We start from the raw sequence: 27,854 nt of genomic DNA, 5'->3' as shown, positions 1-27,854 counted from the left end.
AGCAGACTCCCCAGTGAGCAGAGAGCCCGATGTGGGGCTCGATCCCAGGACTCCGGAATCATGACCTGAGTCGAAGGCAGAGGCTTTAACCCACTGAGCCACCCAGGCGCCCCCCTAAAGATTTTATTTTTAGGTAATTGTTACACCCAAGGAGGGGCTTGAATTTACAGCCCTGAGATCAGTAGTTGCATGTTCTGCTGACTAAGCCAGCCAGGTACCCCTGCACTGTATCATTTTAAATTATAGAAAGCTTATAAGAACGGTACAAGGAATACTGATGTGTACTCTATCCAGATTTTCTGTTTACGTGATGCATGTACATATATAGAGAGAAAATAGAATATATATATATAGTATGTGTATATATGTATTTTTTTAATCTGAGCAATTTAAGAGTAAGGTGAAGGCATTTTGCCTCTTTACCCCTACCTACTTCATCTTTCATATAACCACAGCAGAATCGTCAAAATCAGGGAATTTAACATTAATACAGTTATCTTTATAATGAGCTTATACAACTCAACACCAAAAAACCCCCAAGAGTTCAATGAAAAATTGGGCAGTGGACCCAAATAGACATTTTTCCAAAGAAGACTCGCAGATGGCCAACGGACACATGAAAAAGTGCTCAACATCCCCTCGCTGGGGAAATGCACATCAAAGCCACAAGGAGATCTCGCCTCACACCTGTCAGAATGGCTACAATAAAAAAGCACAAAATGTAAGCAGTGTCGGGGAGGGTGCGGAGAAACAGGAGCCGTCATCGGGCGCTGCCGGTGGGAAGGCAGACTGGCGCGGCCACTGCGGGAAACTGTATGTTGCGTCCTCAAAAAATTAAAATAGAAACACGTATGATCTGGCAATTCCGCCGCTGCATATTTACCCAGAGAAAATTTACTCTCGTTCGAAAAGATGCGCACACCCTGAGGTTTACTGGGCATGGTTTGTGACAGCAAGATACGGAAGCAGCCCAAGTGCCCACGGACTGAGGAATGGATCGAGAAGGTGTGGTACACGCCTACAGCGACATATCACTCAGTCACAGAAGGGAGGAGAGCTTGCTATTGTGACAACGTGGACGGACCGAGAGGGCATCAGGCGAAGTAAAGTAAGTCCAGCGGAGAAGGACAAAAGCATAAGATTGCAGTCACACGGGGAGCTGAAGAGACAAAGCAAATGAGGCGGGAAGAGACACATGAAAAAGCCACACTCTTAAGTACAAAGCACAAACCGGTGGTTGCTAGAAGGTAGGTGGGGGGGGGGGGGGGAATGGGCGAAATAGATAAAGGGGATTAAGAGCACATTTACCCAGACCAACCCTGAGCCATTACAGCGTCCGCCTGAAACAGAGTGCCGTATGTTTAGTATAGTTACAGAAAAAAAAAGAAATCATGAAGCCATTTTTAGAAAGCCGTAAAAATAGTTGTCCAGTCCGCAGCATAGTTAACGCAAGTCGTATATTAAATTACAATGTATGTTTATTTATTTTTAAAGGTTGTATTTATTTATTTATTTGACAGACAGTGATCACAAGCAGGGGGAGAGGCAGGCAGAGGGAGAGGAAGAAGCAGGTTCCCCGCTGAGAGAGAGCCCAGGGTGGGGTTCGATGCCAGGACCCTGGGATCATGACCTGAGCCGAAGGCAGAAGCTTAACCCACTGAGCCACCCAGGCGCCCCATCTATATAAACTTTTTTTTTTTTTAATGAAAATAGGATCACAAGGGGGTGAACTCCTTTCTGTTCTCTTTTGCTTCGTTTAAGACATTTTATCTCATCAGGGTGTAACCTAAGGGGGCAATTCCCAACCTAGGTGTGCCATGGGGGGCCCCCTCCAGCAGCTGCGAGGGGTCTCAGTCTCAGAACTGGTTGCAGATATCAGACGGAAGTCCTACAGTCTGTGAGTCGTGTCCTTTGCAGGTCTGGGATAGATTCAAGTTACTGTCATTCTCACTTGCCTGTGTCCTGAAAGCTTTTTGAGTATTTGAGCACTTCCGATTACATACTACGTTTAAATACTCATTACCTTCTCAGCCCCAGCGTTAGAGAATACAAATATAGCGGAAACACCTCCCTTCCTGGAGGGGAGCAGAGGGTTTCGGTGTGGGTTCCCCAGGGTCTGTCCTCTGCATCACACACGTGAGCACACAGAGAAAAACGTCTTTTTGTGGGGGTGTATTGTTTAAAGCCGTTGAGACAGCCACTAAGTGGTAATTAAGCAAGCGTCTTGGTTTTGTCATGTAACAATATTTTCGGGGTATTTCCCACCTGGTAAACATGTCTCTTTCTTATGGCTACATTGTGTTCCGCCGGACTGCAGACTTTCAGCGGGAGCTAGGTCTACTGATTGCCGGGCATTGTCATTTTTGTCATGCCGTCTTGGCAGGCAGGGGCCCAGGTGGCTTGGGGATCATAGTGTTGACTGGGCTGGACCTTCCCTGGAGCCCCTCCATCCAGGCCAGCGGGAGGGAGATTTGTAGTGGTGTTGGGAGCAAACGGAGGTGCTCCTGGGCACGGGGGAGGGGGTGCTGGCAGGAAGAGGAAGCGCGTGGGGTCTGTGGAGGACCTTCATCATCGGTAGCAGGGGCCACACTCCAGCGGTGTTAGAGCTCCCGAAGGATTGTGCTCAAAATCATCTGCAGCAGGAAGAAAAGACCCAAGACCTTCAGGTTCAGAGAGGCTCTTGGGAGGCTCTCTCTCCAGAATCCGATGAACGAAACAGACTACATTCCTGAGCATAGAATAGTAACTTACAATGACAACTCAGTCCCAGCTGTCCTTTGAAGTGTCCTAAATGACCCTCCAGCCATTCGTAGACTTACCTTGCTCGAGATGCGCTTTCTGGACCCACGAGCTAGGAATGGCTTTACGTTTTTATGAAATTAACTATTCAGGTTTTTAGTTAATTAATTAAAATCAATTAATTAAAAGTCTCCAGGGCCAAATTCTAAGTAATCTCTACAGTCAACGTGGGGCTGGAACTCACGACCCTGAGATCAAGAGCCGCCCGCCCGTTCCACGGACTGAGCCAGCTGGGTGCCCCCGGCTTTACATTTTTAAATGGTTGAAAAAAGATCGAAACATAATATTATTTCCTGACACGTAAAAATTATGTAAGAGTCAAATGTCCGGATGAATAAAGTTTTATTGGCACACAGCCACCATGTTCAGCATTTGTGAACTGCCGTGGCAGCTTCAGCGCGTAGTACAGCGGCAGCGTTAGGTCGTTGTGTCAGAGACTGGGTGACCCCCAAAGCCTGAAATATGTATTTCTTAAGTTCTTCAAGAGATGTCACTTATGAGCGTTTGTTTTTCCCCCATTAAAAAAAAAAAAAGTAATGCCTGTTCCTGTTCGCAAATGCAGAAATGAATTTTTTAAATGCACCTCTCACCACTGGTACTTGGTTTTTTCACAAGCATGCCCAGGGTCTAGCTGCCTATGTATTATGAAACTGGGAATATGTTGGCTCACTCCTTTCTTGTGCTGTGGCTCTCACATCTGAAACAATTTGATGTATCCTAACTTATTTTCGCAAACTTCCTTCTGTTACCGAATTATGTCAGAATTTAAACTCACTGGGACGTGTGGGCTGTTTCTAAGTTTTGAATATTCATAAAGCTGGGAAGACTACCTTTTTGTATTTCTTGATTATCCTGAAGAGAAATTCCAAGCAACAGAATTCCCGGGCCTGTGGGTTTGGATTCCCGTCACCAGACTGTGCTCCCAAGGGCAGAAATGGAGAGGAGCCCCTTCCCAACCTCTCCAGCAGGGCTGGACATAATTATCATTAGAACATCTTCCATGACAGGTGGGAAAGGACTGGGCTTTTAAGTGACATTTCTATGATCACTAGTACAATTTAATCTCCCCCCATGTTTATCAGCCATGTACATTTTTTCTTAAATTATCCCTTGTTCTTGGGGTGCCTGGGTGGCTCAGTTGGTTAAGTGTCTGCCTTCGGCTCTGGTCATGATCCCAGAATCCTGGGATTGAGTCCTGCATCGGGCTCCCTGCTCAGCTCCCTGCTTCTCCCTCTGCCTGCTGCTCCCCCTGCTTGCGCTCTCTCCCTCTCTCTGTCTCTGACAAATAAATAAAATCTTTTGAAAAATCATCTCTTATTCTTATCCATTGTTTTCTATTTATAATCTATTCCTAAATAGAAATAAAAACTGTTCTTTTTGATTTGAAAGTGCTCTTTATATAGTAAGAATATTAACTATGTGAGTTAAAACGGAATGCTATAAAAACCCTTATTGAAAGGCACCTGGAGGGCTCAGTCGGTTAAGCATCTGCCTTCGGCTCGATCCTGGAATCGAGCCCCACATCGGGCTCCCTGCCTGGCAGGAAGCCTGCTTCTCCCTCTCCCACTCCCCCTGCTTGTGTTCTCTCTCTCGCTGTGTCTCTCTCTGTCAAATAAGTAAATAAAATCTTAATAAAGAAAAAAGCCTTATTGAGGCGGCAGCTGATTAAAAAGTGAAGTTAATGCCACGCCCACTTTCCCGGGTTGGGGGTCGGGGGAACAGAATTGGTAATTCTTTATCTGCCAAATCTGTGGCAAGTATTTCCCCCAGTTTTCTCTTTGGCTTTTAAAAGAATTCTCCACATTAAAATTGTAATATTTAATTTTTTTCCCAAAGATTTTATTTTTAAGCCATCTTTACCCCCAACGTGGGGCTCCAACTCGACGACCCTGAGATCAAGAGTCATGCGCTCCATCAGCTGAGCCAGCCAGGCGCCCCTGGACAGTTATTACACGTCTGCCTTCGGCTCAGGTCATGATCCCAGGGTCCTGGGATCGAGCCCCCCCATCGGGCTCCCTGCTCAGCGGGAAGCCTGCTTCTCCCTTTCCCACTCCCCCTCCCCCTGCTTGTGTTCCCTCTCTTGCTGTCTCTTTCCCTCTGTCAAATAAATAAGTAAATAAATACAAATCTTTAAAACAAATAAAAATAAATAAACAGGATTCTCCATGTTAAAATTGTAATGAACGTTTATGAACCAGACCCATCCATCCTCTCCTACCTAGAGCTGGCTTTGCTGTTTGCTTACACACAGATGAATACTTTCCTTGTACCAGATCGATGCCCCGCCCTATCCACACCAAGCCCCAGGCAGCTCCCACCTGTGTGCCCAGGAGCAGACTCTGCAGATCCCGGGGGGGCTCTTTCAGGAGGAGGCAAAGTAGAGGAAGCCAGTGAGTTCTCAGTTCCTACCATCAGGACCCTAGCCCCCTGGAGGCCAAAAATCCCCTGTGCGCCCCCCCCCCCACCTCTCCTGTGGGATCCGCACTCTCCAGGTGAAAGGCTGTGCCCCACCTGGGTGAGTGCGGAGTCCTGCTGGGTTAGGCTCCAGATGATTTCAAAGTGATCCACGTCATGGATTTCTTCAAACGAGGCATCCCACCCTCCCCGGCGCAGCACCTTGGTGAAGAAAGGAGTCAAGTAAGAGGCGGCAGGCTGGGGAGGGTGGGGGAGCGTCCCCCCGCGTCTGGCATGTGCCAGGTGCTTGCTAAGTGTCTGTTGGATGGATGGCTCTTGGTCTTGGGGTCCCTTGGGGCGAAACAAAGAGGAAGGTAATAGGAGGACAGGACCCTCAACCTCTGGGGGTACCTGAAAAAACTCCCTAGACTGTCGGTGGAATTCAGGGGAGTCGTACTGGCCCACAGTCACCAGCACGTGGCAGGCTTGACCCGAGGGCCGAGTCAAGGCCGCCTCCAGGAGCAGCTGGGGGCTCTTCCTCCGAGCGTCCTCCCTGATGCAGGGGGTAGGCGTGGGTCAGGACAGAGAGGAGGCTGCAGTTCACCCCTGGCCCTCCTGGGAGGGTCCCCCTCAGCTCAGGGGGGAGGGGGCAAATGACTCACGGGGTCAGGAGGAGAGGGACGTTCTGAGTGGTGTGCACGACGGGCTCCAGGTCATAGATCCCACTTACCAGGAATAAACCTGTGAAGGGGAAGAAGAGTCAGAGGGTCAGGCTGCAGGTGGGGCCGAGCCTCCACCAAACCAGGCCTCAAGCAGACCCGGAGGGTGGGGGGAGCAATATGGGGCCAGCCCAGCCTCCGGGGCCAGTCCAGCCTCCAGGGCCAAAGGGGCAAGACCACGGTAGGGGGAGAGAAGCAAAGCAGGCCTGTCTCACAGGGCTCAGAGCCCCCAGGTCAAGCCCTCTGTGGCTGCTGGGATTTGGAGCAGCTGGTGTCGACCACCTGAGGAGGGCGAAGGCTGCCCAGCCAGACCTGCAGTCCTGTGAGAACCTTTGAGGTTGGGTGTGACTCCGTGCTTGGTCCAGTTGGCCAGGAGAATCATGGCAGCCAGGTGGGCCCCTGCTGAGTGTCCACAAATGTAAAGTCCCCTGGGTCGGGTCAGAGAAGAGCCAAAACTGCCTTCAGTTTCCCAAGTGCATCAGACCAGTACCAGAGGCTCCCGATTTGCCTTCTGCTCCACAGCCTGGAGGAGGCAGCTGGGCTGCACCCAAGGCACTGACCCCACCATCCTCCCGCATTGTCTGACAAAAGGAAGATCTGCAGGGACACCCACTCATTGCACGGATATTTCTTCTGCATAAACGCGACGCTGCGAGTCACCTGGTCTATCATCTGGTCCAGGGTTCCTGCACACAGAGCAGGAACGGGGTCAGGGTCCATGGGGGGTGGCTCTCTCCCCGCCAAAGCCCAGCAGCCTTCAAACCCGTACGACCATCCTCACTGACATCCTCATTACCTTTGGGGGCAATGTCATAAGCCACGACTACCACAGCAACTCCCCGTGCCGTCAGTGGGTCGACCAGGAAGGCTGACTTGTCCTTACTGAGGAAAGAGACAAAGATGTGATCATGGAGGAACCTCGGCCACCAACCAGGCTCCTTCCTGGTCACGTCCACTCAGGGCTCCAGCCCTCTCTGGTCCTGTGCAGTATAAGGAAGAAGGTAGGCGCTGTCCTTACCTTATCGCGTGCTATAGCTCTGAAACCCTGGGGGCTTTACTTAACCTCTAAATCTGCTTTCCTCATCTGTAAAATGGGGACATCTACTTTCTCGTAGGTGCTGTCTTTGAGAAATGAAGATCAGATGCGTAGAGAGCTTTGTGGGACAAAGGGTAAAGCCATAAATTCAGCCGCGAAGATGCCTATGCTTGAAGGGTCAGAGATCCTATAGCAGGAAACTCCTTAGTGAGATCCTAGGGAACGATAGTGTCCTTGAAGATCTCAAATATGCCTCTGCTTATCTTACGGTGATGAGCTGACCTGGGTTCCCCGGGGGCTCTCCCGCCGAAAGCCTCATGTCCTGGGAAACCCCTCAGTCCCACGCAGGCCAGGACGGTCAGTCACTGCAGTTTCCCTTTGACTGCAAGTAGCTTGAACGTACTTCTCCCCGGGTACAGCGGGTTAAGTCATTTTCCCTCAAAAGACAGGTCCACGTCCTAACCCCAGCACCTGGGAATACGGCCACACAGTCTACAGAGCTGTCATTAGGGACCCCGAGGTGAGGTCATTCATGATTTAGGATGGACCTCGATCCTACAGTGGGTGACGTTATAAGAGAGGAAAGTGGGGGGAGGTCTGAGACACAGACACACAGACACCGAGGAGGCCCAGTGAGAATGGAGGCAGAGACGGAAATGAGGTGACCACAGCCAAAAAAAAACCCAAGAACCCCCAGAAACTGGAAGAGGCGGGAAGAGGTTCTCCCTGGAGCCTCAGAACGGAGCAGGGCGCTGCACACACCGCGATCTCGGACTTCTGGCCTCCGGAACTGGGAGAGAATGTGTTTCAGTGATAAGCGGTCAAGTTTGCAGTCATCTGTTGCAGCCGCCAAAGGAACTCCTACACCATGGCAAGAAGAATCTCAGATCCTGCTCATCCAGACCCGGACTCACCTTCCACTCTGCCAGTACCCTCCGTGAAGGAACAAACAGAAAGGCAAGGCTGTAAAGACAGACAAAGGCGTGGGGGCTGAGCCCAGGTGGCCAGGCCAGCCGAGATCTGCCCAGGGACGGCCCTCCCGATGGCCTACCTTCAGCAGCCACTTCTCCAGGAAAGTAGATGTCCAGTTTCTCCCCTTCGCCATCCCCGTAGGGGACATGCAGCAGGCTCTTCCTGGTGGCCCGGGCCTTCTTGGTGGCTGTCTCAAGAAACGGACAAGTCGCCGTCAGCACAACCTGTGTGATTTCTCTATCACTGAAGGTAGAATCTTTTCTGCTGAAAGCCCCTTGGGGTGCACTGCTCAGTTCCAGCTGTCACTGTTTGCCTGAACGATGCTTCCCCAAGTCCTCAAGGTCATCTGAGCTGGGCTCCCAAGGATCACATGGGTGTGTGCGGTCAGTTGCAACGACAGCAGACTGGCCCATCCAAGTGGGACTGATATGGTCTGCCAAGGTCTGTCTGGAAGGGCACCATGGTTCTGAAGGGCGCACTCTGTCCACTGTTTCATTACGGGGTTTTTGCAGGCATTACACTTTGCTTCATGCTCCAGGAAGTGTCGACTTATCCGAGTCTTCGGAAAAACAATCTTCTAGGGAAGCAAGATATAAACTCACTTCAAGTAGGGGTGCCTGGGGGACTCAGCTGGTGAAGCGTCCAACTCTCGATCTCGCCTCAGGTCATGATCTCACAGTGGCGGGATCGAGCCCCGCGTCAGGTCTGCGCTCAGTGTGGAGTCTGGTTCAGATCCTCTCCCTCTCCCTGCCCTTTTGCTCCTCCCCACTCAAGTGCTCTTTTTCTCTCAAAGAAATAAAATATTTAATCTCACTTCAAATAAATAGATAATAAAACAATATGGATATGTAATTGGATGCCAGAAGGGGAGAGGTGAGAATGATGTGGAAATTGGCTAGGACTTGGGTGGAAGAAAGGAGAAGGGGCATTGTTAGGGAAATAAATACCAGAGGTGAAGGGGTGGGGTGAGAGAGGAGTCTGTACATTCATGCCCTCCCCCAAGTGCTCTCCTCCAAAAATCAGTGAAATGCAGGCAGCTTAGCTCCCTCCCACACTGGGTACTGGAGAGTGTAAATTGGTAAGATCTTCTGAAAGACGGCTTGGAAATAGGTATCAAAGCCCAAGAAGATTGTATTCCTTGATTCCTAAGTCCCTATCCACATAGTTTTTATAAGGAAATGATCAGATATATTCCCAAAGACTGGTTTTAAAGATGCCCACAGTAATGGTATTTATAATAGCAAAATACCGGACATAGCCTCAGTGACCTATGATAGTAGAAAGCTGCTCGGAGACATTATGGCCTATCCCCCTTCTCGGCTTTGTCATGGAGTCTGGCATTCACCCCTCTTGATATGCTTTTCACTGTTTTTCCTGTCTGTTGCCTTCACCGTGAAGAGAAGGGCTTTGCTTTGCCCACCCCTGTATACCCAGGACTTGATAGGTAGTAAAAAAATTAAAAGAAAATTGTGTGATAGCAGCGCCTGGGTGACTCAGATGGTTGACCGTCTGCCTTTGGCTCGGATCACGATCCTAGGGTCCTAGGATCAAGTGCCACGTTGGGCTCGGGGCTCAGTGGGGAGTCTGCTTCTCCCTCTCCCCTGCCTTTGCTCTCTCTGTCTCTCTCTGATTCAAATGAATAAAGGGAAAAAAAATCTTAAAAGAGAAAATCGTGTGATAAATATTTCAACAAGCAGTGCTGGGTTAACCAAATATCCAAATGGAAAAAAAAAAGTTTCTTGATCCCTACCTCACACCACGCCAGATCAGTTCCTGATGGACTATCTAAACATGAAAGAGAGGCCAACAGAGCTCTTGGAAAAGAGAATAAGAGATCTTCATGATCTTGGGAATCAAAGACTACATAAGTAGGACCCCAAACACATTAATCAAAAAGGAAATGGATGAGTATTTCATGATGCAAAGAGCAGAACAGGTTGTGTAAATAGCAAAGAGATTACGGTGATCTTCCTGATACTGAAATTGGTGGGGAGAGATGTGAACTTGGGATCCACATCCCCAGAGGTGCCCAGGTCCCCAGCCTTGTTGGCCACGGTGCTGGGCCCACAAGGAAAATAATGCTCCTCTGGGGTGGATGACCCTGGACCTCCAGAAGGGGCAAATTCACTGTGTAGAGATAGTTTGTATAAAGCGTGTTTGGGCAAGTGCACATAAACTGTTAAAATGGGCGGCTGACATTTTGGCTGGACGGCTCAAGGCCAAGACCAACAACTGGTCTTGGCCTTGAGCAGGGTAGACGCCCAGTTTCCCCATGCCAAACCCAGAGACCAGGCTGCCTTTGCAGGACAGGCAAAACCAGTTTGCCATCACTGACAGTGTCTACTTACCACACACCACGCCTCCCCCCCCCCCCCGCCCCCATCATCCTTGGAGGGAGGTGACAAGAGAAGGGAAGTTTTCTTAGGAGAGAGATGTGCTGTGCTATGCGCTGTGGGTCCCCGCTCCCTCTCCTGTGGATGAGTGGGTGAAGACTTCCCAACTCCTAATGCTTCAAGTGACCAACCGCTCAGAGGGCCTGAGGTGTGACTCCTGCAAAGGTCTAATGACCAGGGGTGACTGGGTGGCTTGGTGGGTTAAGCCTCTGCCTTCGGCTCAGGTCATGATCTCAGGGTTCTGGGATCGAGCCCCGCATCGGGCTCTCTGCTCAGTGGGGAGCCTGCTTCCCCTGTTCTCTCTGCCTGCCGCTCTGCCTACTTGTGATCTCTGTCAAATAAATAAATCTTTAAAAAAAATGGTTTAAGGGGCGCCTGGGTGGCTCAGTGGGTTAAGCCGCTGCCTTCGGCTCGGGTCATGATCTCAGGGTCCTGGGATCGAGTCCCGCATCGGGCTCTCTGCTCAGCAGGGGCCTGCTTCCATCTCTCTCTCTGCCTGCCTCTCTATCTGCTTGTGATCTCTCTCTGTCAAATAAATAAATAAATAATCTTTAAAAAAAAAAAATGGTTTAAGTGGTACATTTTATGTCACGTGTACTGTACAGCACAGTCAAACAAAACTGGCGCTTGTATCTTTTGTGCCTTTGATTCTACCTCTGGCTTTTCTGGTGGAGAGGAAAAAGCCCAAGACCCCAGCCTGCGAAGGCAGGAAGGGCCCACGGAGATCCGGATCCCACCAGAGGCTGTCAATCATGAGGCTCCACCCACCTGACTGGCGATTGGTTCTCTTGGAGAAGGGCGTGGTTTGGGGGACTGGAGGCTGCAGGATGATCTGAGAGGCATCTCATCCATCCATGCATCCCCCCTTCCATGCATGCATCCATCCTTCCTTTAGTGTACAATGTATCAGTCCTAAGAGTTGCGGTCTAACAAGTTTAAACTTACTGACAGAGGGAATAGTTCTGAAAACCGGCCCCTCCCCGCCCCTTTCTGCTCTCTGGCCATGCTCACTCAGCAGTCCTGCGTGTCCAGCCTTAGCGAGGCCAGGTCTCTAAGGCGGAGAAAGGTCAGCTATGCATTAGAGCAGAACACTCCCCTACTGCAAATTACTAGGTCAGTGGCTGTAAGGGTGAATATAAACCAAAAGTAAGGGGGAAAAATTTTTTTTTGAAGTCTCCCTGGTGCAGAAAAGGAAAAGAGAGCTTCCTCCCTCCCTTTTGTTCCAGTATTTATTTTGGGAAACTCATTGTAAATCCTTTCTCTACCCCTTTGAGGTGTATGTAAATATTTTTAAAAGCTAAAGAACTCTCTTGCCAGTTTACAAGCTAGGAATGTTTCTGTCCAGGACCGGAAGCCAGCACCCCTACTCCCAGATTCCGTGGCAGGGCAGGAGCAGGTGTCTGGCTCCCAACTTACAAGACTACCTCTTGCCTTGAAGAGATGGGGAATTTTCTTTTTCCTCTGGAGAATGGCAATTTGCAAGCCTGGGCCACCCTAGGTACTGGGTGGATTGTGGAAGAATCAGGGGGCTCTGACGGGCTCTCTGGCTTGAGCACGGGTACCCTCTATCTTGAGAGCAGGTGTATCTGGTCTGCGATGGGGCATATTGCTGGCCTGTATAAAAGGGTGACGTTTCTTTCTGGGGTCTCTAGCAGCTCTCCTATGGGGCACATCACAGTTTGGCTAACCCTTGTTCAATAATAACATGTCTTCTTTTCTCTCTCTGTCCTTTGTGGAGAGGCTTTCTGGCTTGGCATCAATTTTCCACCATTAGTGCTTGGTGTCCCTTTGCCGTGTCCTGTGAGTGTGACTGCGGGGCGATCCCCGAGTCCGCAGGCAGCACTGACGGGGTCTGGGGGGCTCCTCCAGCAGAGGCCAGGCAGTGCTCCCTTAAACGAAGAGGAAGAAAGACCAGGGCTCTTCCTCTCTCTCTCCTGCTCTCTCTCTCTCTCTGCCAAGTGAGGACATATGGACAAGACAGCTGTCAGCAAGTCAGGAAGAGGATTCTCACCAGGAAACCAAACTAGCCAGCACCTTGATCATGGCCTTCCCAGCCTCCAGAACGTGAGAAATAGATTCCTACTATTTAAGCCACCCATTCAATGGCCTTTTGTTAGTGCAGACCAAGCTGACCGATATAAAGATAAATAATACTTACTTTAAAGAAGAGCTTTTTTAAAAAGTAGGCTCTATGCCCAGCATGGAGCCCAGTGTGGGGCCTAAACCCAGGACTCTGAGATCAAGACCTGAGCTGAGATCAAGAATTGGACACTCGGGGGGCGCCTGGGTGGCTCAGTGGATTAAGCCGCTGCCTTCGGCCCGGGTCATGATCTCGGGGTCCTGGGATCGAGCCCCGCATTGGGCTCTCTGCTCCGCGGGGAGCCTGCTTCCTCCTCTCTCTGCCTCTCTCTCTGCCTGCCTCTCTGCCTACTTGTGATCTCTCTCTCTGTCAAATAAATAAATAAAATCTTTAAAAAAAAAAAAAGAATTGGACACTCGGGGCGCGTGGGTGTCTCAGTGCGTTAAAGCCTCTGCCTTCGGCTCGGGTCATGATCCCAGGGTCCTGGGATCAAGCCCTGCATCGGGCTCTCTGCTCAGCAGGGAGCCTGCTTCCCTTCCTCTCTATCTGCCTGTCTCTCTGCCTACCTGTGATCTCTATCAAATAAATAAATAAAAATCTTTAAAAAAATAATATTTAAAAAAAAAATAATTGGACACTCAACCGACTGAGCCATCCAGGCACCCCAAAGAGAAATACTATTTCATTGCAGTAAATGTATGTACATATTTTAAATCTCAAGTAACGCTAATGTCCGTGGCCAACAAAGTGTCAACATTTTAAATAGCGACAGGCTCCAGCCCTGCACGGGCATGGCCCTTGTTCATTCCCCTGGCCCTCATGCCCCCCTGCTCTTGGGCTCATGTTCTGCGTCCATGGAATGGGTCAGCGGCCCCTGCAGCTCCTCCAGGCCAGCTACAGCACTGAAAACAGGAAGGTGAGTGGAATGTGAGCTTCAAGCTGTCCACAGTGTGGACAGCAATCACGGATGGGAGTCTCTGAGGGCAGCGGACAGCACGCTTTCCTCAGCTCTTACCCCTCATGGGGAACTCGCTTTCTCAAGGCGGGCAGCTCTCCTTTCCTTCAAGACAATTAAGATAGACAAAGAGGCTTTCGGGGTGGTTCAGTCAGCTGGGCATCTGTTTTCGGCTTGGGTCATGATCCCAGGGTCCTGGGATCGAGGCCTGGGTCAGGCTCCCTGCTCAGTGGAGAGTCTGCTTCTCCCTCTGCCCCTCCCTGCTGCTCGTGCTCTCTCTTGCTCTCTCTCCCTCTCAAATAAGTGAATAAAATCTCTTTTTAAAAAGATTTTATTCATTTATTTGAGAGGGAGAGAGAGAGCACAAGCAAGGGGAAGGGCAGAGGGAGAAGCAGATTCCCTGCTGATCAGGGAGCCCGATGTGGGACTTGATCCTAGAACTCCAGGTAACGTAAATGAATAAAATCTTTTTTTAAAAAAAATTGCTTTTCTACAAGCTCGTGTAGGTTTCACCACACAGTCTAGTTTATTGATCAAATAGTAACGTGTTTGGCACAGAGCTGGGCCCTGCAGAGGACTCTGAAGAGCCCAGGACACAACTCCACTCCGCGTCTGTTGGGACAGGGAGGATACTGGTCTGTCCTGGAATAAACCTCCACGAGCCTGTCCTTCCAGAAGGATTATCTCAGTTTACAGAACCACCAAATCCGAATGCTCTGTTCGGTCTGGGGAAACCAAGATTCACCTCGGGATTCCTCCACTCGCTTACAGGGTCCCAAGCCCTGACTTCTTGAAAGAAACCAAAGTCTTCTTTGCTTACAAATAGCATCAACACTGAATGTTTGGGCCAAGGGGGAGACCTTTCGGCTTTTCACTCCGCCTCTCCGTGCCCCTGTGGCCTGTCACAGCATGTCCGGCTGAGCACGGAGTAGAGGTGGATCATGGCGTGGAGGGCCGCTTCCCGGTTCCAGCCATCCTGCAGTGAGGGCTCTGAGTGGCCCTGAGCTGACAAGGTTTGCCCAGTGCCTGGACTTTGGGAATTGCCCTGAGAGCCTCCTCCTGCTCCCCGCAATCTGAACCATTGCCACCTGCCAAAGTCCACCCACGGCAGCCATGGGGACGGTCCCAGTACCCTGGTCTCCTCGGTGTGAGTACATCTTCAGGGCTTCTTCGGCTCCCCGTCGGATGACCCATCTGCTGGGGCGGTACTGCTTCTCCAACTCCTGTGGAACGCAGAGACAAGGCTGCATAAGACCTTTGTTCTCCACACTGTGCCCCCATCCCTCCTAACGTCTGGATGCTTCTCTCCGCCTTGAGAAGCCCCCTCCCCGAGATCTCAGGCTGAGGCTCTCAGTTTCCTTCAGTCCCCTCCCATCTCCAGCCTGGTTACCTGCTCCTCACTCTCCCCCCAACATCAGTTAATTAGGTACTTCAGACACAATGTCTGGGTGGGTGCTCTCAGACTCGTGGCCTAGAGCCACAGTCGTGCTTTAACTAGTGGACAGCCTTAACGGGGAGATGAGGTCCCATAAATGTGTCCTGGTTAATGCCACTGTGGGCACCACTCCTGCTTGCTGGAGGCCAGGGAGCTGGGGGCAGGGCCACTCCAGAGAAAGTTTATCTTCTCTGAGCAGGCATGATCTTTTTTTTTTTTTTTTTAAGATTTTATTTATTTCTTTGACAGAGGCAGATCACAAGTAGGCAGAGAGAGGAGGAAGCAGGCTTCCCACTGAGCAGAGAGCCCGGTGCGGGGCTCGATCCCAGGACCCTGAGATCACGACCTGAGCTGAAGGCAGAGGATTTAACCCATTGAGCCACCCAGGCGCCCCTGATCCTTTTTTAAAAAGAGTTTATTCATTTATTTTTAGAGAGAGAGAGCAAGAGAGCACACAAGCAGGGGGAGGGGCAGAGGGAGGGGGAGAAAATCCCGAGTAGATCCCCCAGTCAGTGTGGAGCTGGACACGGGGCTTGAACCCACAATCTTGAGATCATGACCTGAGCTGAAACCAAGAAGTCGGACGCTCAACTGACTGAGCCACCCAGGAACCCCTGAGGGGGCAGGATTCTGATTGCAGGAGTCACAGCAAAGAAACCAAAGGTCAGTTTGGAAATGCTGTTGGGCGAGACTGCTGAGACACAGAGGTGAGGCAGGGAAGCTGGGGCTGGGGGAGAGGGTCTCCGATGTTAGGCTAAGATGTTCAGATGTAATGCAGAGAGCAACGAGGAACCAGATTTTGGATAAAGAGCTCGAAGGCAAGGAGAAAGAGTGGAGACTAAGATGGGGAATTTGCAGACGGGGTGGCTTCATGGAAGGGTCTTGAGCTCTGGAGTCTGATGGGTTGAATGTCATCCAAGCTCCAACAACACCAAGAGGCTATTTTCCTCTGGACAACTCACTTATCCTCTCTGGGTCTCAGCCCAAGGCTGAAGGACATAAGGCATGTAAATGAAGTAAAACTAACCCTTCGAGTGTGGGTTACTGCCTCCTCCCGCCGAGCGAGAGTCTTGGCCAGCATTCTTTACATCTGTACAATCTGTGTCTGTAGGGCACCTAGTCATCCCTGACACATACTGAGTGCAATCACCGTCTTCACACCTGTTATGTATGGTAACAATAATGCAGTGGGGTTTTGAGAGTTCCCTGGCAGAGCAAGGGTGTGTGTGTGTGTGTGTGTGTGTGTGTGTGTGACAGAGAGACAGAGCATTTCTTGGGGGTAGTAAGCATAATTTATCAGATTCTCAGGTGTATCAGGGACCAGGAAAACAAACAAACAAACAAACAAATGAACGAGCGAACGAACGAACAACAACAACAACAAAAACGCCGAAAACCCCCAGAACAGTGCCTGAAATTCAGGGAAACTAGTTAGGAAACTACAGTCGAGTAACAATCAGAGCGCGTGCTCTGCCTGGGTGGTTTCTAGCCCAAGGATCACGGTCAGGAAACAGCAGCCTTTCTGCATCCTCCCCGTCCTCCATCCGCATGGGGGACCATCCGCATGGGGGAACCTCGGATCAGGTGGGGAACCGTGGCCCCCTCTATGGATGCGAGCACAGCTTCGGTTTTCTCTGCCCTTGAAACCAGGCTCACCGAAGCCTGCCCGTGGCCAGAAGCACACCCGGTCGGGACGCTAAAGCCTTCGGAGCAGGCACGCAGGTGCCCCCCTTGCCCCGGAGAGCGCAGGGTCTACGCCCGCCGGAGCTCAGCTGCTGGAACCGCATCTAACCTCCGCACCGCGCGGCCCGCCTACCTCTGCAGAGAGCTGCTTCCAGGGAGCCTCGGCTCGGGGGCCGCGGCCGGGGACCTCCATCGTCCTACCGCGGCCGGCCAGAAGGCCACCCCAGCTATTTATACGCGGCGGCGGGGCCCGGGCCCACCCTCCCGGTGACGCGAGCCCGCAGGAGCCCCGGGGCCGCCCACGGGGGCCGGGCTGCGGTCGAATCTCCCGGCGGGCCGCGGCCGCGCGCTGATTGGCTCCAGGGCGCCGGCGCCGGCTCCCGATTGGCCAGTGCGCCGGGGGTAAAAGCGGAGCGCGCGGGAAGCCGCGCCTGGCGGCTGGGCGGTGGCACCCGAGGGTCCCCGAGCTGCAGGCTTTCTGGGCGCCATGAGCTGCATCAACCTGCCCACCGTGCTTCCCGGCTCCCCCAGCAAGACCCGGGGGCAGATTCAGGTGCCGCGCGGGGACGGGACCCTGCGCGCAGGAGCGGGAGCGGGAGCGGGAGCGGGGTCCGGGTGGGGGTTGTGGCCGTGGCGGTGGCCGGGCGTCCGTGCATGGCGGGCCCCGAAGTGAACCTCGCCTTCCCTCCTAGGTGATTCTAGGACCCATGTTCTCAGGAAAAAGGTAAGTAAGTCGCGGCCTCGTGGGGACAGCCTCCTCCCCCATCCCTCCCCTCCCGGGGCCGTCCTCCTCCCCCGGCGCCCCTCCAGGGCCGGCCGCCGCTCTCAGACCGCACCCCCAGGACAGCCCCCGCGGCCGGACGGCGCGTGCCCGCCGGGGATGCTGCTGTTCCCCGGATGCGGTCCTGGGCAAGGCCTCCCTTCCGTAAGAGTCGTTCCACCACCGCTCCCTCCTGCCTCTGGCTGCAGCTGCGGACGGTTTAGCCTCGCACCCAAGCCCTCTCGGAAAGGGTCAGCCAAGTCTTTCAATGCTTTTTGTGATTAAATTTTTTAATTCTTTTAAAATCGCGCCTACCATGGGCTAGGTCCTATGCGCCCTGCAGTATGGGCAACCCCCCCACCCCCCACCTTCCGATGTGACTGCTTCCTTAGTTTACACACTAAGGAGTCAGACCAGGGCACCTTTGCTCCCCTGATGGGAGGGCACCGTCACCTGACCTAGGCAGGACCAGCCCGCCCCCTGAGAAACGCCCTTTGCCCCGGGTGGGGGTGGGGGTGGGGTCCCTCCAGTGCAAGCTCTAGACTCTGGGAGAGGCAAAGTGATTTTCTTCTTGCGCAAAAAAATTTTACGAAATCAGTTCAGACCAGGTGAAGGCCTCCGGGACGAGACTGCTTTGGAAGGCAGTCTGGCCCGTCTCCTCCACGTGGGGCTTTTGCCTCTGCCTGCTCCACCAGATCCCTGAGACCCTCACCCCTCCATCCCCTCCCCGGACCATCTGGGGGTCATTCCTTGCCACCCTCCCCAAGGAGAACACTTACCACCTCAGCACGCCACTATTCCATTATTCCCGGGCTCCCTGACTCGCAGCTCTCGCGCATCCCTCTCAGGCTTGGACTGTGAACGCCCAGAGCACCGGCCCTCTGTCCTCTCTCTGTCCATTGGTGGGTCTCAGGCTGCAGACCCCTATAAGGTGGTGGGGCGCCCCGCCCCCTCATGTGCCGAGGGGGTCTTCCTTGTCCACTCTCAACACCGTGGGGCTCACGGAGGGCCCCGCTCTTGCAGTACGGAGCTGATGCGAAGGGTCCGCCGCTTCCAGGTTGCCCAGTACAAGTGCTTGGTGATCAAGTACGCCAAGGACACTCGGTACAGCAGCAGCTTCTCCACGCACGACCGGTGAGTCCCTGCCCGCGTCTGTCCTGTCACACGACCGCCCCCCACCCCCTCCCCCCGTCCCCCGGAAACCTGGTGAAAATTCCCAAGGGCCCAGAACGTACAGTCAGAGCTCTCTTTTAGCAGGAATGGTTAGTAATGCCGACGCCGGGCATCGAAACAATGCAGCTCTGCAAACTTTCAAAGTCGCTCGGCCAGGGACCATGGACTTGGCCTTTCGCGGAGTTCTAGCCCAGTGTTCTTAACCAGGGGAGCTTTTGCGCCCCCGTCCCCGGGAGTCCATTTGGCAACGTCTGGAGACCGTTCCAGTCTTCACGCCTGCAGCGGGGGAGCGGCATGGGATGCTTAACACACCCACCATCCCAGAACACACAGGACAGCCCCACGGCCAGGATCTGTCCTGCCGCGGTTGTTAACATGCTGTGCAACGGCTGTGCCCTGGCAAACTGGTTTCTTTGAGCCTGTGTGTTGTTTTTCATTTGACTTTGTCCTCGTTATAGCCTGGCTCACTCTTGGTTGTCCTGTGGCCTTCACGCACCTGCTTTCCCATCACGTTTATCTGCCTGCGCCCTGAGGACGTTTCTGTCTGCTACGTGAGGAGGGGAGGGAAGGGGAAATTTACACTGGCTCTTGCCTGTTCCTTGGCTACGGCCTGAGATTTCTGAGCCTGGGAAGTGATCCTGTACTCAGGGCTTGTCCCACTGAAACAACACCCCCCCCACCCCCCACCCCCGTGGCAAAGCCATGCTGTGCCACGTACAGAGCCTGCAGCCTGGGAACCTCAGAACGGCCCCGTGTGTGTAGCCTCGGGGTGGCAGTGTGGGGTTTGTGAAGCCAGCTGGGGTGGGGTGGACAGTGCCTGGGACTCAGAGCTAAGCGGGAGGCTTTGGGGGCCATGTGCTCCGGCCACGCGGTCCGACGCTGGTCATTTCTGCCGTCCAGTTTGCTTCCAGCCTAAAACATGCCGTTCTGCTGCTGCACCGCGCGAGGGCCCATCCAGGGAGGACGGTGGGAGCAGAGGCGGCAGCAGTGTCCCGGGAGAAGTCAGGCAGATGAGGGGCCCCTGGGAGCTCTGCCTGGAGTGGTACAGATGCTCTCTGACTCGGGCTGCAGGGGCTGGGGTGGGCCACGGCTGGGATGGGCCACGGCTGGGACCCAGAGGGACAGGGCTCCAGAGAGGCTGCCCTTGCCCGCCCTCTGTTTTTTTCTATTTGGGGAGGGAAGGGGGGATTTGAAATCCTATCTCACGCTAGTCCCAGATCTTGCAGTAGAATTATAGCAAGATAATAACTTATCTTGCTATAAAGTATTTTTGTTTATTTTTCTAAATACAGCTACAGGCTGCAGGGCCTTCAGAGAGTACCAGCGGCCTTCAGCTCAGGTCGGGTCCCGGGGTCCCGGGGAGCAGGGAGTCTGCTTCTCCCTGGGCCTCCACCCCCCCACCGCTCATGTGCTCCCTCTCTTGAATAAATAAACAAAATCTTGAAAGAGAGGTCACGTGCGTGGCTCAGTTGGTTAAGCGTCTGCCCTTGGCCCAGGTCATGATCCCAGGGTCCTGGCATCGAATCCTGCATTGGGCTTTCTGCTCAGTATGGAGCCTGCTTCCCTTCCTCTCTCTCCCTGTCTGCCTCTCTGCCTACTTGTGATCTCTGTCTGTCAAATAAAGAAATAAAATCTTTAAAAAGAAAGAAAGAAATGGCCCTTGGTGTGGGGACAGGTTGGGTTGGAACCTTCCCACACATGGCCTTCGGCTTTCAAACACTTCTGGATACGATTCTCCCCATTGGGCAACAGTGTGACCTTGGATTTGAATCTTGGCTCTGCCAGTTAATAGCTCTGTGACAGTGGAAAAATCCTCCGACCGGTCAGAAGAGCCAAATGGATTGAATTCTCCGGCAGTGCTGGCTGGGGTTCCGGGCTTATCTCCGCGGGGACACACAGGGCTGAGTCTGGTGGCCAGCCTCCGCCCAGGACCACGCTGCACCTTCCAGAGCACGTTAGCCTTGAGTGGGCTCCTTAGTCCATAGAAAGAAAGAAGCAAAAGATTAAATTTTAGGACCACATTGACAGAAAGACAGCTAGAATGCAGCCTGAGTTGTACTGAGGTCTTCTTTTTTCCACTTTTAAAAGAAGTTAAAGCATTTCACTTGCCTGGCCCACACTGAACAGAAGAGGAGCCTTGAGTCTCCGGTAAGCACTGTAATGTGCATGGTAACGTCCAGTCTGGTGCAGCAAAGGAAAGAGCTCGGGTTGAATGACTGGTTTTCTGATCACGGGTCTTTATCCTCCCCAGAGGCTTCCCACAGGCACTAACTTCAAGCCCCAGCCCAACAGTGCAGCTGCTTTGCGGGTAGGGTGGTCCTGGGAGCTGGCCCCCAGCCCCAGCAGTCAGGTTTCCACTCGCTGGCCTTGCTCACCTGCCGGCTTTCTCTCCCCAGGAACACCATGGAGGCAGTGCCAGCCTGCCTGCTCCGGGACGTGGCTCAGGAGGCCCTGGGGGTGGCTGTCATAGGCATCGACGAAGGGCAGTTTGTAAGTTGGCTTGTCCTGGCGTTCTGCCGACGAACTCCCAGTCTGTCCCCCTTCCTACTTTGTTGGTTCTCTCTCTGATCTTTTAGCAAGCAATGGTAACCTGCTTCAGCTCGTGTCTGAATGCCCTTGGATTCTCCATACTGCTTTTCATGTTTTAAGGGATTTATTTTACCTTCTTAAAAAAAAAAACTCTATATCTATCTATCTATATATATATATTAAAAAGGGTGGGCACCTGGGTGGCTTAGCCATTAAGCATCTGACCTCAGCTCCGGTCATGGTCCCAGGGTCCTGGGATTGAGTCCCGCATCGGGCGCCCTGCTCGGCAGGAAGCCTGCTTCTCCTACTCCCACTCCCCCTGCTTGTGTTCCCTCTCTCGCTGTCTCTCTCTCTGTCAAATAAATAAATAAAATCTTAAAACAACAACAAAAAAAACCCAAAGCCGGCAGGGGCACCTGGGTGGCTTAATCGGTTGAACTTCTGACTCTTGATTTTGGCTCAGGTCATGACCCCAGAGTCATGAGATCGTGCCCTCTGTCGGGCTGCGCTGGGCATGGAGCCTGCCTAAGATTCCCTTCTCACTCACCACCCCCCTAAGAAAAAATATATATACATATACTTACAGTGAACATCAACGACAAAATCCGTTTTCTTGGGGTGCCTGGGCCGGCTCAGTCTGTAGAGCCTATGATTCTTGACCTTGGGGTTATCAGTTCAAGCTCATTTCTCAGCGCTGGTCTGTAAGCGGTGCTCCGTTTGCCTCCCTGCGGCTTCTAGCTTGTTTGTTACGGGTTTGTTTCTCTTTGGAAGTGCACCCTACAGGAGCTCTTCCAGCCCAGGACATCTGAGCGGGAAGCTTTCTGAGTCTTGGTAGGAAAATGTCTTTATTTTGTTCTGTAGGATAAGCAGGGTGGCAAAGGGTAGCTTAACGATGGTTTTTCCCTATGGCTTTGGAGAAGTGGCGCCCCTTCCTGCCGCTACCGAGAGGGCCGCTGCCGGTGTGTGGCTGCCTTCCTGAGCAGGTGACTGGGTGACGGGTGTCCTGGGCGGTGTTGTGTTCAGTTTGGTGACTGGTGCGTCTTTTACATTTGAGCGCCGGTGCCCTCGTGCCTGGCGGGGAGAATGCAGCCACTACCCCTCCTACCCCTCCACATCTCCTCACCTCCCGGCAGGTGTTCTGGGAACATCTCCCAAAGCGTGTGTGGTTTCAAAGACTGATTTCCATTTGGGATTTCCAGGTAGTTCTTTTTGCGTCACTCCCGCTCTCAGTCACATATCCCTGTTTCTGTTTACGGATGTACCGTTTGCTTTAACTGCTGCCGTTCCTTCCCTTGCCTTTCGGAAAATCCTGTGTGAAAGGCTTTTCCGGCTCAGTCTTTCTTAAAGCGCTTTCTTAAAGCGCGCGTACTGGCTTGGGCACATGGTCCCTTTTACTGTGTTTTACTCCACCTCTATGCCCTGAAGGGGGGGCGGGGTTCGTCACTGCTGCAGGGAGAACCCCCATTGCGGGACCCAGGAGCGTCTCACTGAGGGCCTGGGGAGGGCTTTGCTTATGGGGCTCCTTCTGGGGAGGATTTTAGGAGGTTGGCTTAGCCCTTGATGCGGTGCCCTCAGGAAGCAGGGCGATCCTGCCCGGCATCCTAAACCTTCTCTCCAGGAAGGGGCGCGAGGAGGCTGAAGCCAAGTTGGTGAAGCCGTCCTGGTCATTCCTGTCAGCCAGGACAGGAACGTGGGCTCCCTTGCAGCCTCGACAGTGTTCATGTCCATCTGCTCAGACACGACTACGAGGGTCTTGTCCCCTTGACCCACTGCGGTCGTGGAGTGGCCTGGCCTGATGCTCGGGCTCTGAAATTAATTCCGTGCCGCGGGGTAACACTGGGGCCCGGCTGTGGGTGCCAGGCCAGTTCCGGCTGCTGGGGCTGCCCTTCTCTTTTCACAACCCAGAAAAACAACCCAAAAACCCATTACATGTTGGTTCTATATGTCTAGTCTTTATAGGTGTACATTTTTTTTTATTAACATAGAATGTATTATTTGCTTCAGGGGGACAGGTCTGTGACTCGTCAGCCTTACACACTTCACAGCACTCGCCATAGCACACACCCTCCTCAGTGTCCGTCACCAGCCACCCCGTCCCTCCCAGCCCCCTCCCCTCCAGCAACCCTCAGTTTGTTTCCTGAGATGAAGAGTCTCTTATGGTTTGTCTCCATCTCTGGTTTCATCTTGTTTCATTTTTCCCTCCCTTCCCCGATGGTCCTCTGCCTTGCTTCTCAAACTCCTCGTATCCGTGAGATCATCTGATAATTCTCTCTCTCTGATTGACTCTTTTGCTTAGCATAAGATCCTCTAGTGCCATCCACACGGTTGCAAATGGCAAGATTTTGGGTTTTTTCATGGCTGCATAGTATTCCATTGTGTGTATCTACCACATCTTCTTTATCCGTTCTGTACGCGTACTTTTATTTTTTTTTAAAGATTTTATTTACTTATTTATTTGTCAGAGAGAGAGAGAGAGAGAGAGCGCACACACAAGTGGGCAGAGCGGCAGGCAGAGGCGGAGAGAGAAGCAGGCTCCCCACGGAGCAAGGAGCCCAATGCGGGACTCGATCCCAGGATCCTGGGATCGTGGCCTGAGCCGAAGGCAGCGGCTTAACTGACTGAGCCACCCAGGTGTCCCTGTAGGTGTACGTTTTTAAAGGGGGGGCTCCTATCACGCTGTGTGGCTGTTTCCCCATGTCAGCAAACGTCCCTGCTAGAAGGAGGTACTCGTCCTTCCGAATGTTTACAAATGCACCATATCTTTCTTGTGCGAGCGCCCTGGCACGTGCCATTTCAAGGCTGTGATGGGCATCTTCTGTCAGGCGTACTGGGGTTTCCCTGTGAAGTGGAATTGCTGGTCAAAGGGCCAGTCCCTTCCATCCACCCATCAGTACTTTCCGGGCCTGTGCCCCACGCCAGCCGTGTTCTCAGTGTTGGGGATCCAGTCAGCATCTCCACCCCTGCGCTTACACTCCAGCCCAGGGAGAGAATGACGTCATAGGTCAGGTGGCGACAACTGGAGGGAAAGGCACGTCAGGGGGACAGAGCTAAGGTGGGGTGGTCAGAAAGGGGCCTGTGAAAGAGCCAGGGAGTGAGCAGCTGGTCGGTGGCGTGTGTCTTGGGTAGGAGGGAGGTGGGTGGATGGCAGGTGCGGAGGGCAGTGTGACCACCGGGCCTTTGCAGAAATCCCCAGGAGAGAGGCATGAAGGGCGGGTGCTAGAGCGTGCCCACATGTGCACGCACGTACACACCAGTGCACACACGGCCGTATACCCTACTCCACTGCGTTTCTCTTTGTCTCCAAGACCCTCACAGTCTTGTTTCCATGTTTATCGGCTATCCTTTCTTTCTCCTTGATGATGCAGGTGCAAATCCCCTCCAAGGCTTCCTAAGCTTGGCTCTGGGTTCTTTCCCCTGCATCAAAGCTCCTTTAGGAAGCGGCTCGCCACTGGTCGCCCGGAGGTATGGAACAGGCAGCTGGACACCAGTGGGCCAGCTCACCACCAGGAAGAACCCTCTGCTGGTACTTTCCCTCCTGGATGCCCCTGCTTTAACTTTTTGTGTCCGCCAAGACAACTCGAAATTTGCTAACTGCTTGGAAGTTCTATTTTATTTTTGTTTATTTTTTAAAAGTTTTTATTTATTTAAATAATCTTTATACCCAGTGTGGGGCTCAATTTTAGTATATGTGCTGCCGAAGCGAGCACCCCAGTGTGGGGCTCAAACTCACGACTCTGAGATCAAGAGTTGCACGCTCTTCTGACTGAGCCAGCTGGGTGCCCTGAAGTTCTATATCATTTTAAGATTTTATTTATTTATTTGAGAGAGAGAGAAAGAGAACATAAGCAGGGGGAGCCGCAGAGGCAGAGATGGGGGGGTGGGGAAGCAGTCTCCCCGCTGAGCAGAGAGCCCGACGCAGGGCTCGATCCCAGGACCCTGAGATCATGACCTGAGCTGAAGGCAGAGGCTTTAACCCACTGAGCCACCTAGGTGCCCCTATTTATTTTATTTTATTTTAAAGATTTTTTATTTATTTGGGAGAGAGAGTGAGGGTGGGCTCTTGATTTCCTGACTGAGAGATCATGACCTAAGCCGAAACCAAGAGCCAGAGGCTTAACCCACCATGCCCCCAGGCGCCCCCTAAAGTTCTAAGTTTAAGCTGTGTTAGTTGCTTAGGGCAGCTCACACAGCAGGAGCTGATTCTCTCCCAGTTCTCGAGGCTGGAAGCCTGAAATCAGGGTGCGGGCAGGCTCCTCCCCTTGGCTTGCGGGTGGCTGGCCTCCCTCCGTGTCTCCATGCAAATGGCCTATTCCTGTAAGGACAGCAGTCATATGAAATCGGGGCTCACCCTGCTGACCTCATTGTAATGGGGTGGCATTTGCAAAGACCCTACCTCCAAATGAGGTCATGTTCTGAGGTACTGGGAGTTAGGGTTTCAACGGGAATTTGGGGGGGTGGGAGGGGACACAGGTCAACCCATAACATAACGTAAAAACGAATAGCAATAGAAATCAATGTCAGTAACGAGCTTCCCGGCGGGTGTTCTACCGTGTACTGGCCGTGTGCCCAGCGCTGTCCTTACCTTGGAGGCCTCGGGAACCCCTGCTGGGGACCCCTTCCCAGGGAGGTGGCATGTGAGCAGGGGATGATGTGAGCTCTTTGAATGTTGGCGTCGGCGCAGTGGGCAGGAGGGGGGCTGAGGCCCTCCCAGGACCCCAGACCTGGGTGTGGAAGGACGGGTCCTGACATTATGCCTCCGTGTGGTGGGCGAGGCACAGGGAGCCTCATCTCTGGGTGGTTTTGCACCCGGCCCCACCCAGGGATTATTTGGTAACGTCTAGAAACTGTTTTCTCTGTGACAACTTAGAGAAGGGGGTGTTGACGGGCCCAGAGCCCCTTGTAGACTGGGAGCTGCATTTCTGTGACCCGCAAAGCGTGGGGGAGCATGCCAGAGTCAGCGCGGGTGGAGGGCGTGCCTCTGTAGCTTGGGCCTGGCCAGCCCTACAGAGGGTAACGGGATTTGGCTTCAGCTGAGTCCTACTCGAATTGCTCTGTTTTCCTACAGTCACCTTCGCGGACCTTTTCTTGCTAACCGTCCAGGTCCCGGTAACCTCACACGCCTTGATAAATGGGCCAAGCCCGGCCAGAACGGCCTAGGGAGAGACCCGCTGCCCCAAGACAAGAACGTGCCTGTTCACACAACCTGGAGACCAATCCAGATAGACAAACACCGCCCACTGGAGGCAGAATGATTGAGCAGGGAAACTCACAAAGGACCTGCAGAAACAGTCCTGGGCCGCTTAGCATGACAGCTGATTGACAAAGTGAACACAGGGCCTGCTGTGTCCTCCTGCTCTGTAAGGCGCTGGCAGAGCCCTGATCCCCCAGAGGCATCAGAGGGCACATCACTGCCTGAGTGCCTGACGTCCCCCCCACCCCCTGCCCCCTTCCAGTTCCCAGACATCGTGGAGTTCAGCGAGACTATGGCCAACGCCGGGAAGACCGTGATCGTGGCCGCACTGGACGGGACCTTCCAGAGGAAGGTGAGGCATCTGATCCGGCTTTGGAGGGGCCTGGGCGGGAACAGGGGCAGACCCGCCGGCCTCGATGACCCGGGCTTGCCACTTGGCGGCACTTTGAGCCTGGCCGCGCCCTAGCCGGGGGGACGCAGGTGAGCAAGACCGAGCTCCTGGCTTGCCCCGGGTCCATCCAAGGGTTTCAAGGGACAGCCCTCCCGGCCAGGGGGATGTGCTCACCTGCGGTCCTGTGCTTGGGAGCGTAGGCGTTCGGGACCATCCTGAACCTGGTGCCCCTAGCGGAGAGCGTGGTGAAGCTGACAGCGGTGTGCATGGAGTGCTTCCGGGAGGCGGCGTACACCAAGCGGCTCGGCTCGGAGAAGGAGGTAGCCCCCACCTGCCTGCCCGGGGGCGCGGGGTGGGGAGAGGCCCGCAGGCGCTGTGCCCCGCGTCAGTCCGCGCCCTCTGCGTCCCGCGGCCAGGTGGAGGTGATTGGAGGAGCAGACAAGTACCACTCCGTGTGCCGCCTCTGCTACTTCAAGAAGGCCTCGGGTCTGCCCGCCGCGCCGGACGGCAAGGAGAACAAGGAGAACTGCCCGGTGCTGGTGCCCGCGAAGCCCGCGGAGGCGGCGGGAGCCCGCAAGCTTTTCGCTCCGCATCAGGTCCTGCAGTGCAGCCCCGCCAACTGAGGCTCGCCGGCCCGCGGCCGCCCCCTGCCGGCCGCGCCCGCACCCGCGCCCGCGCCGCCCGCCCGCCCCGCCCCCTGCCGGCCGCCCGCCCCGCCCCCCCGCTGGCAGCCGCGCGGCCCGCCCGGGGGAGGAAGTGGGGGCGGGGCGGGGCGAAGTCGGGACTTTCTGCCTCCCGCCTTGCGGGCCTTGGGCCGGTGGTCTGCGCGTCCCGGTTCCCCCTTCCCTGGTTCCCTTCCCGGCCGCCGGTCCCCCCACGAGCTAAGGTCCGGCCGCCGCAGTCAGCCCCACCCCCACCCTCCCGGGTCGGGGTGGGGGGGCGGGCGGAATCACACACTGTGGCGACGTCGGCGCCCGTGGCCTCTTCCCCCTTGTGGCTTTCGCTGTTGAGTTTCTGTTCTCGCTGGGAAGTCCGTGCGCCGGGACCTCCCGTGCAGACCGAGCCTCGGCCCACGCAGGGGTTTCTGTCTCTGCTTGGGACTGACTCCCGGCCCCCAGGGTGGCTGGACTTGGGTCCTCCTGCTGCCTCCACCCCCGTGATCATTTTCTCCGGAATTACAGCTTCTCTCACACGGGAGACCCTTAGCCTGATGGGGCTCAGGTCCCAGGGGCTTCTCTTTTAAAGCTGGAGGGGGAGGTATTAGGGGCAGAGGTGGCTAGGGTTAGGATCTATGATCCTGCTGTAGCCTGTGAATTAATAACTAATATTAAAATTGACTGGTTG

The 27,854-nt window shown here is 53.7% G+C and overlaps 2 protein-coding genes across 5 annotated transcripts; one reads left to right on the top strand and one right to left on the bottom strand.

Moving 5' to 3' along the window:
- Nucleotides 1-2,314: 2,314 nt before the first annotated feature.
- AFMID (arylformamidase) lies at nt 2,315-18,206 on the bottom strand. 3 transcript variants are annotated; one of them, XM_045985532.1, is made up of 11 exons: nt 18,006-18,206; nt 14,481-14,571; nt 8,000-8,107; nt 7,863-7,911; nt 6,709-6,794; nt 6,526-6,598; nt 6,225-6,340; nt 5,856-5,934; nt 5,605-5,746; nt 5,311-5,415; nt 2,315-2,633 (listed from the first exon to the last, which is right to left on the bottom strand). In XM_045985532.1, exons 2-11 carry the CDS (start codon nt 14,503-14,505, stop codon nt 2,601-2,603), a joined length of 816 nt encoding a protein of 271 aa, XP_045841488.1. In that variant the 5' UTR covers nt 14,506-14,571; nt 18,006-18,206; the 3' UTR covers nt 2,315-2,600. The 3 variants fall into 3 exon arrangements, with proteins under 3 accessions (XP_045841488.1, XP_045841486.1, XP_045841487.1); XM_045985530.1 differs by lacking the exon at nt 18,006-18,206 and adding an exon at nt 16,600-16,713; XM_045985531.1 differs by lacking the exon at nt 18,006-18,206 and adding an exon at nt 16,600-16,674 and having other exon boundaries at nt 6,243-6,340.
- TK1 (thymidine kinase 1) lies at nt 16,891-27,854 on the top strand. Of its 2 annotated transcripts, XM_045985534.1 has the most exons (7): nt 16,891-17,019; nt 17,159-17,190; nt 18,250-18,360; nt 20,796-20,889; nt 26,382-26,471; nt 26,711-26,830; nt 26,927-27,854. In XM_045985534.1, the coding sequence occupies exons 1-7, from the start codon at nt 16,954-16,956 to the stop codon at nt 27,131-27,133; spliced, it is 720 nt and encodes a 239-aa protein (XP_045841490.1). In that variant the 5' UTR covers nt 16,891-16,953; the 3' UTR covers nt 27,134-27,854. The 2 variants fall into 2 exon arrangements, with proteins under 2 accessions (XP_045841490.1, XP_045841489.1); XM_045985533.1 differs by having other exon boundaries at nt 26,711-27,854.

The sequence above is a fragment of the Meles meles genome, chromosome 18 (genome assembly GCF_922984935.1).
Source record: "Meles meles chromosome 18, mMelMel3.1 paternal haplotype, whole genome shotgun sequence".
NCBI lineage: Eukaryota > Metazoa > Chordata > Mammalia > Carnivora > Mustelidae > Meles > Meles meles.
This window is presented reverse-complemented; position numbering and strand designations above follow the sequence as displayed.

Bases quoted from the DNA above. Each gene is read 5' to 3' on its own strand.
- AFMID (XM_045985530.1), bottom strand. From the start codon at position 16,659: ATGGAGGTCCCCGGCCGCGGCCCCCGAGCCGAGGCTCCCTGGAAGCAG. The intron at 7,912-7,999 runs GTAGGCCATCGG...CTGTCTTTACAG, and splicing joins TGGAGAAGTGGCTGCTGAAG to CCTTGCCTTTCTGTTTGTTC. The intron at 2,634-5,310 runs GTGGGGCACAGC...TTCCTGCTGCAG, and splicing joins AGGACTCCGCACTCACCCAG to ATGATTTTGAGCACAATCCT.
- TK1 (XM_045985533.1), top strand. From the start codon at position 16,954: ATGAGCTGCATCAACCTGCCCACCGTGCTTCCCGGCTCCCCCAGCAAG. The intron at 18,361-20,795 runs GTGAGTCCCTGC...TTCTCTCCCCAG, and splicing joins AGCTTCTCCACGCACGACCG to GAACACCATGGAGGCAGTGC. The intron at 20,890-26,381 runs GTAAGTTGGCTT...GCCCCCTTCCAG, and splicing joins GCATCGACGAAGGGCAGTTT to TTCCCAGACATCGTGGAGTT.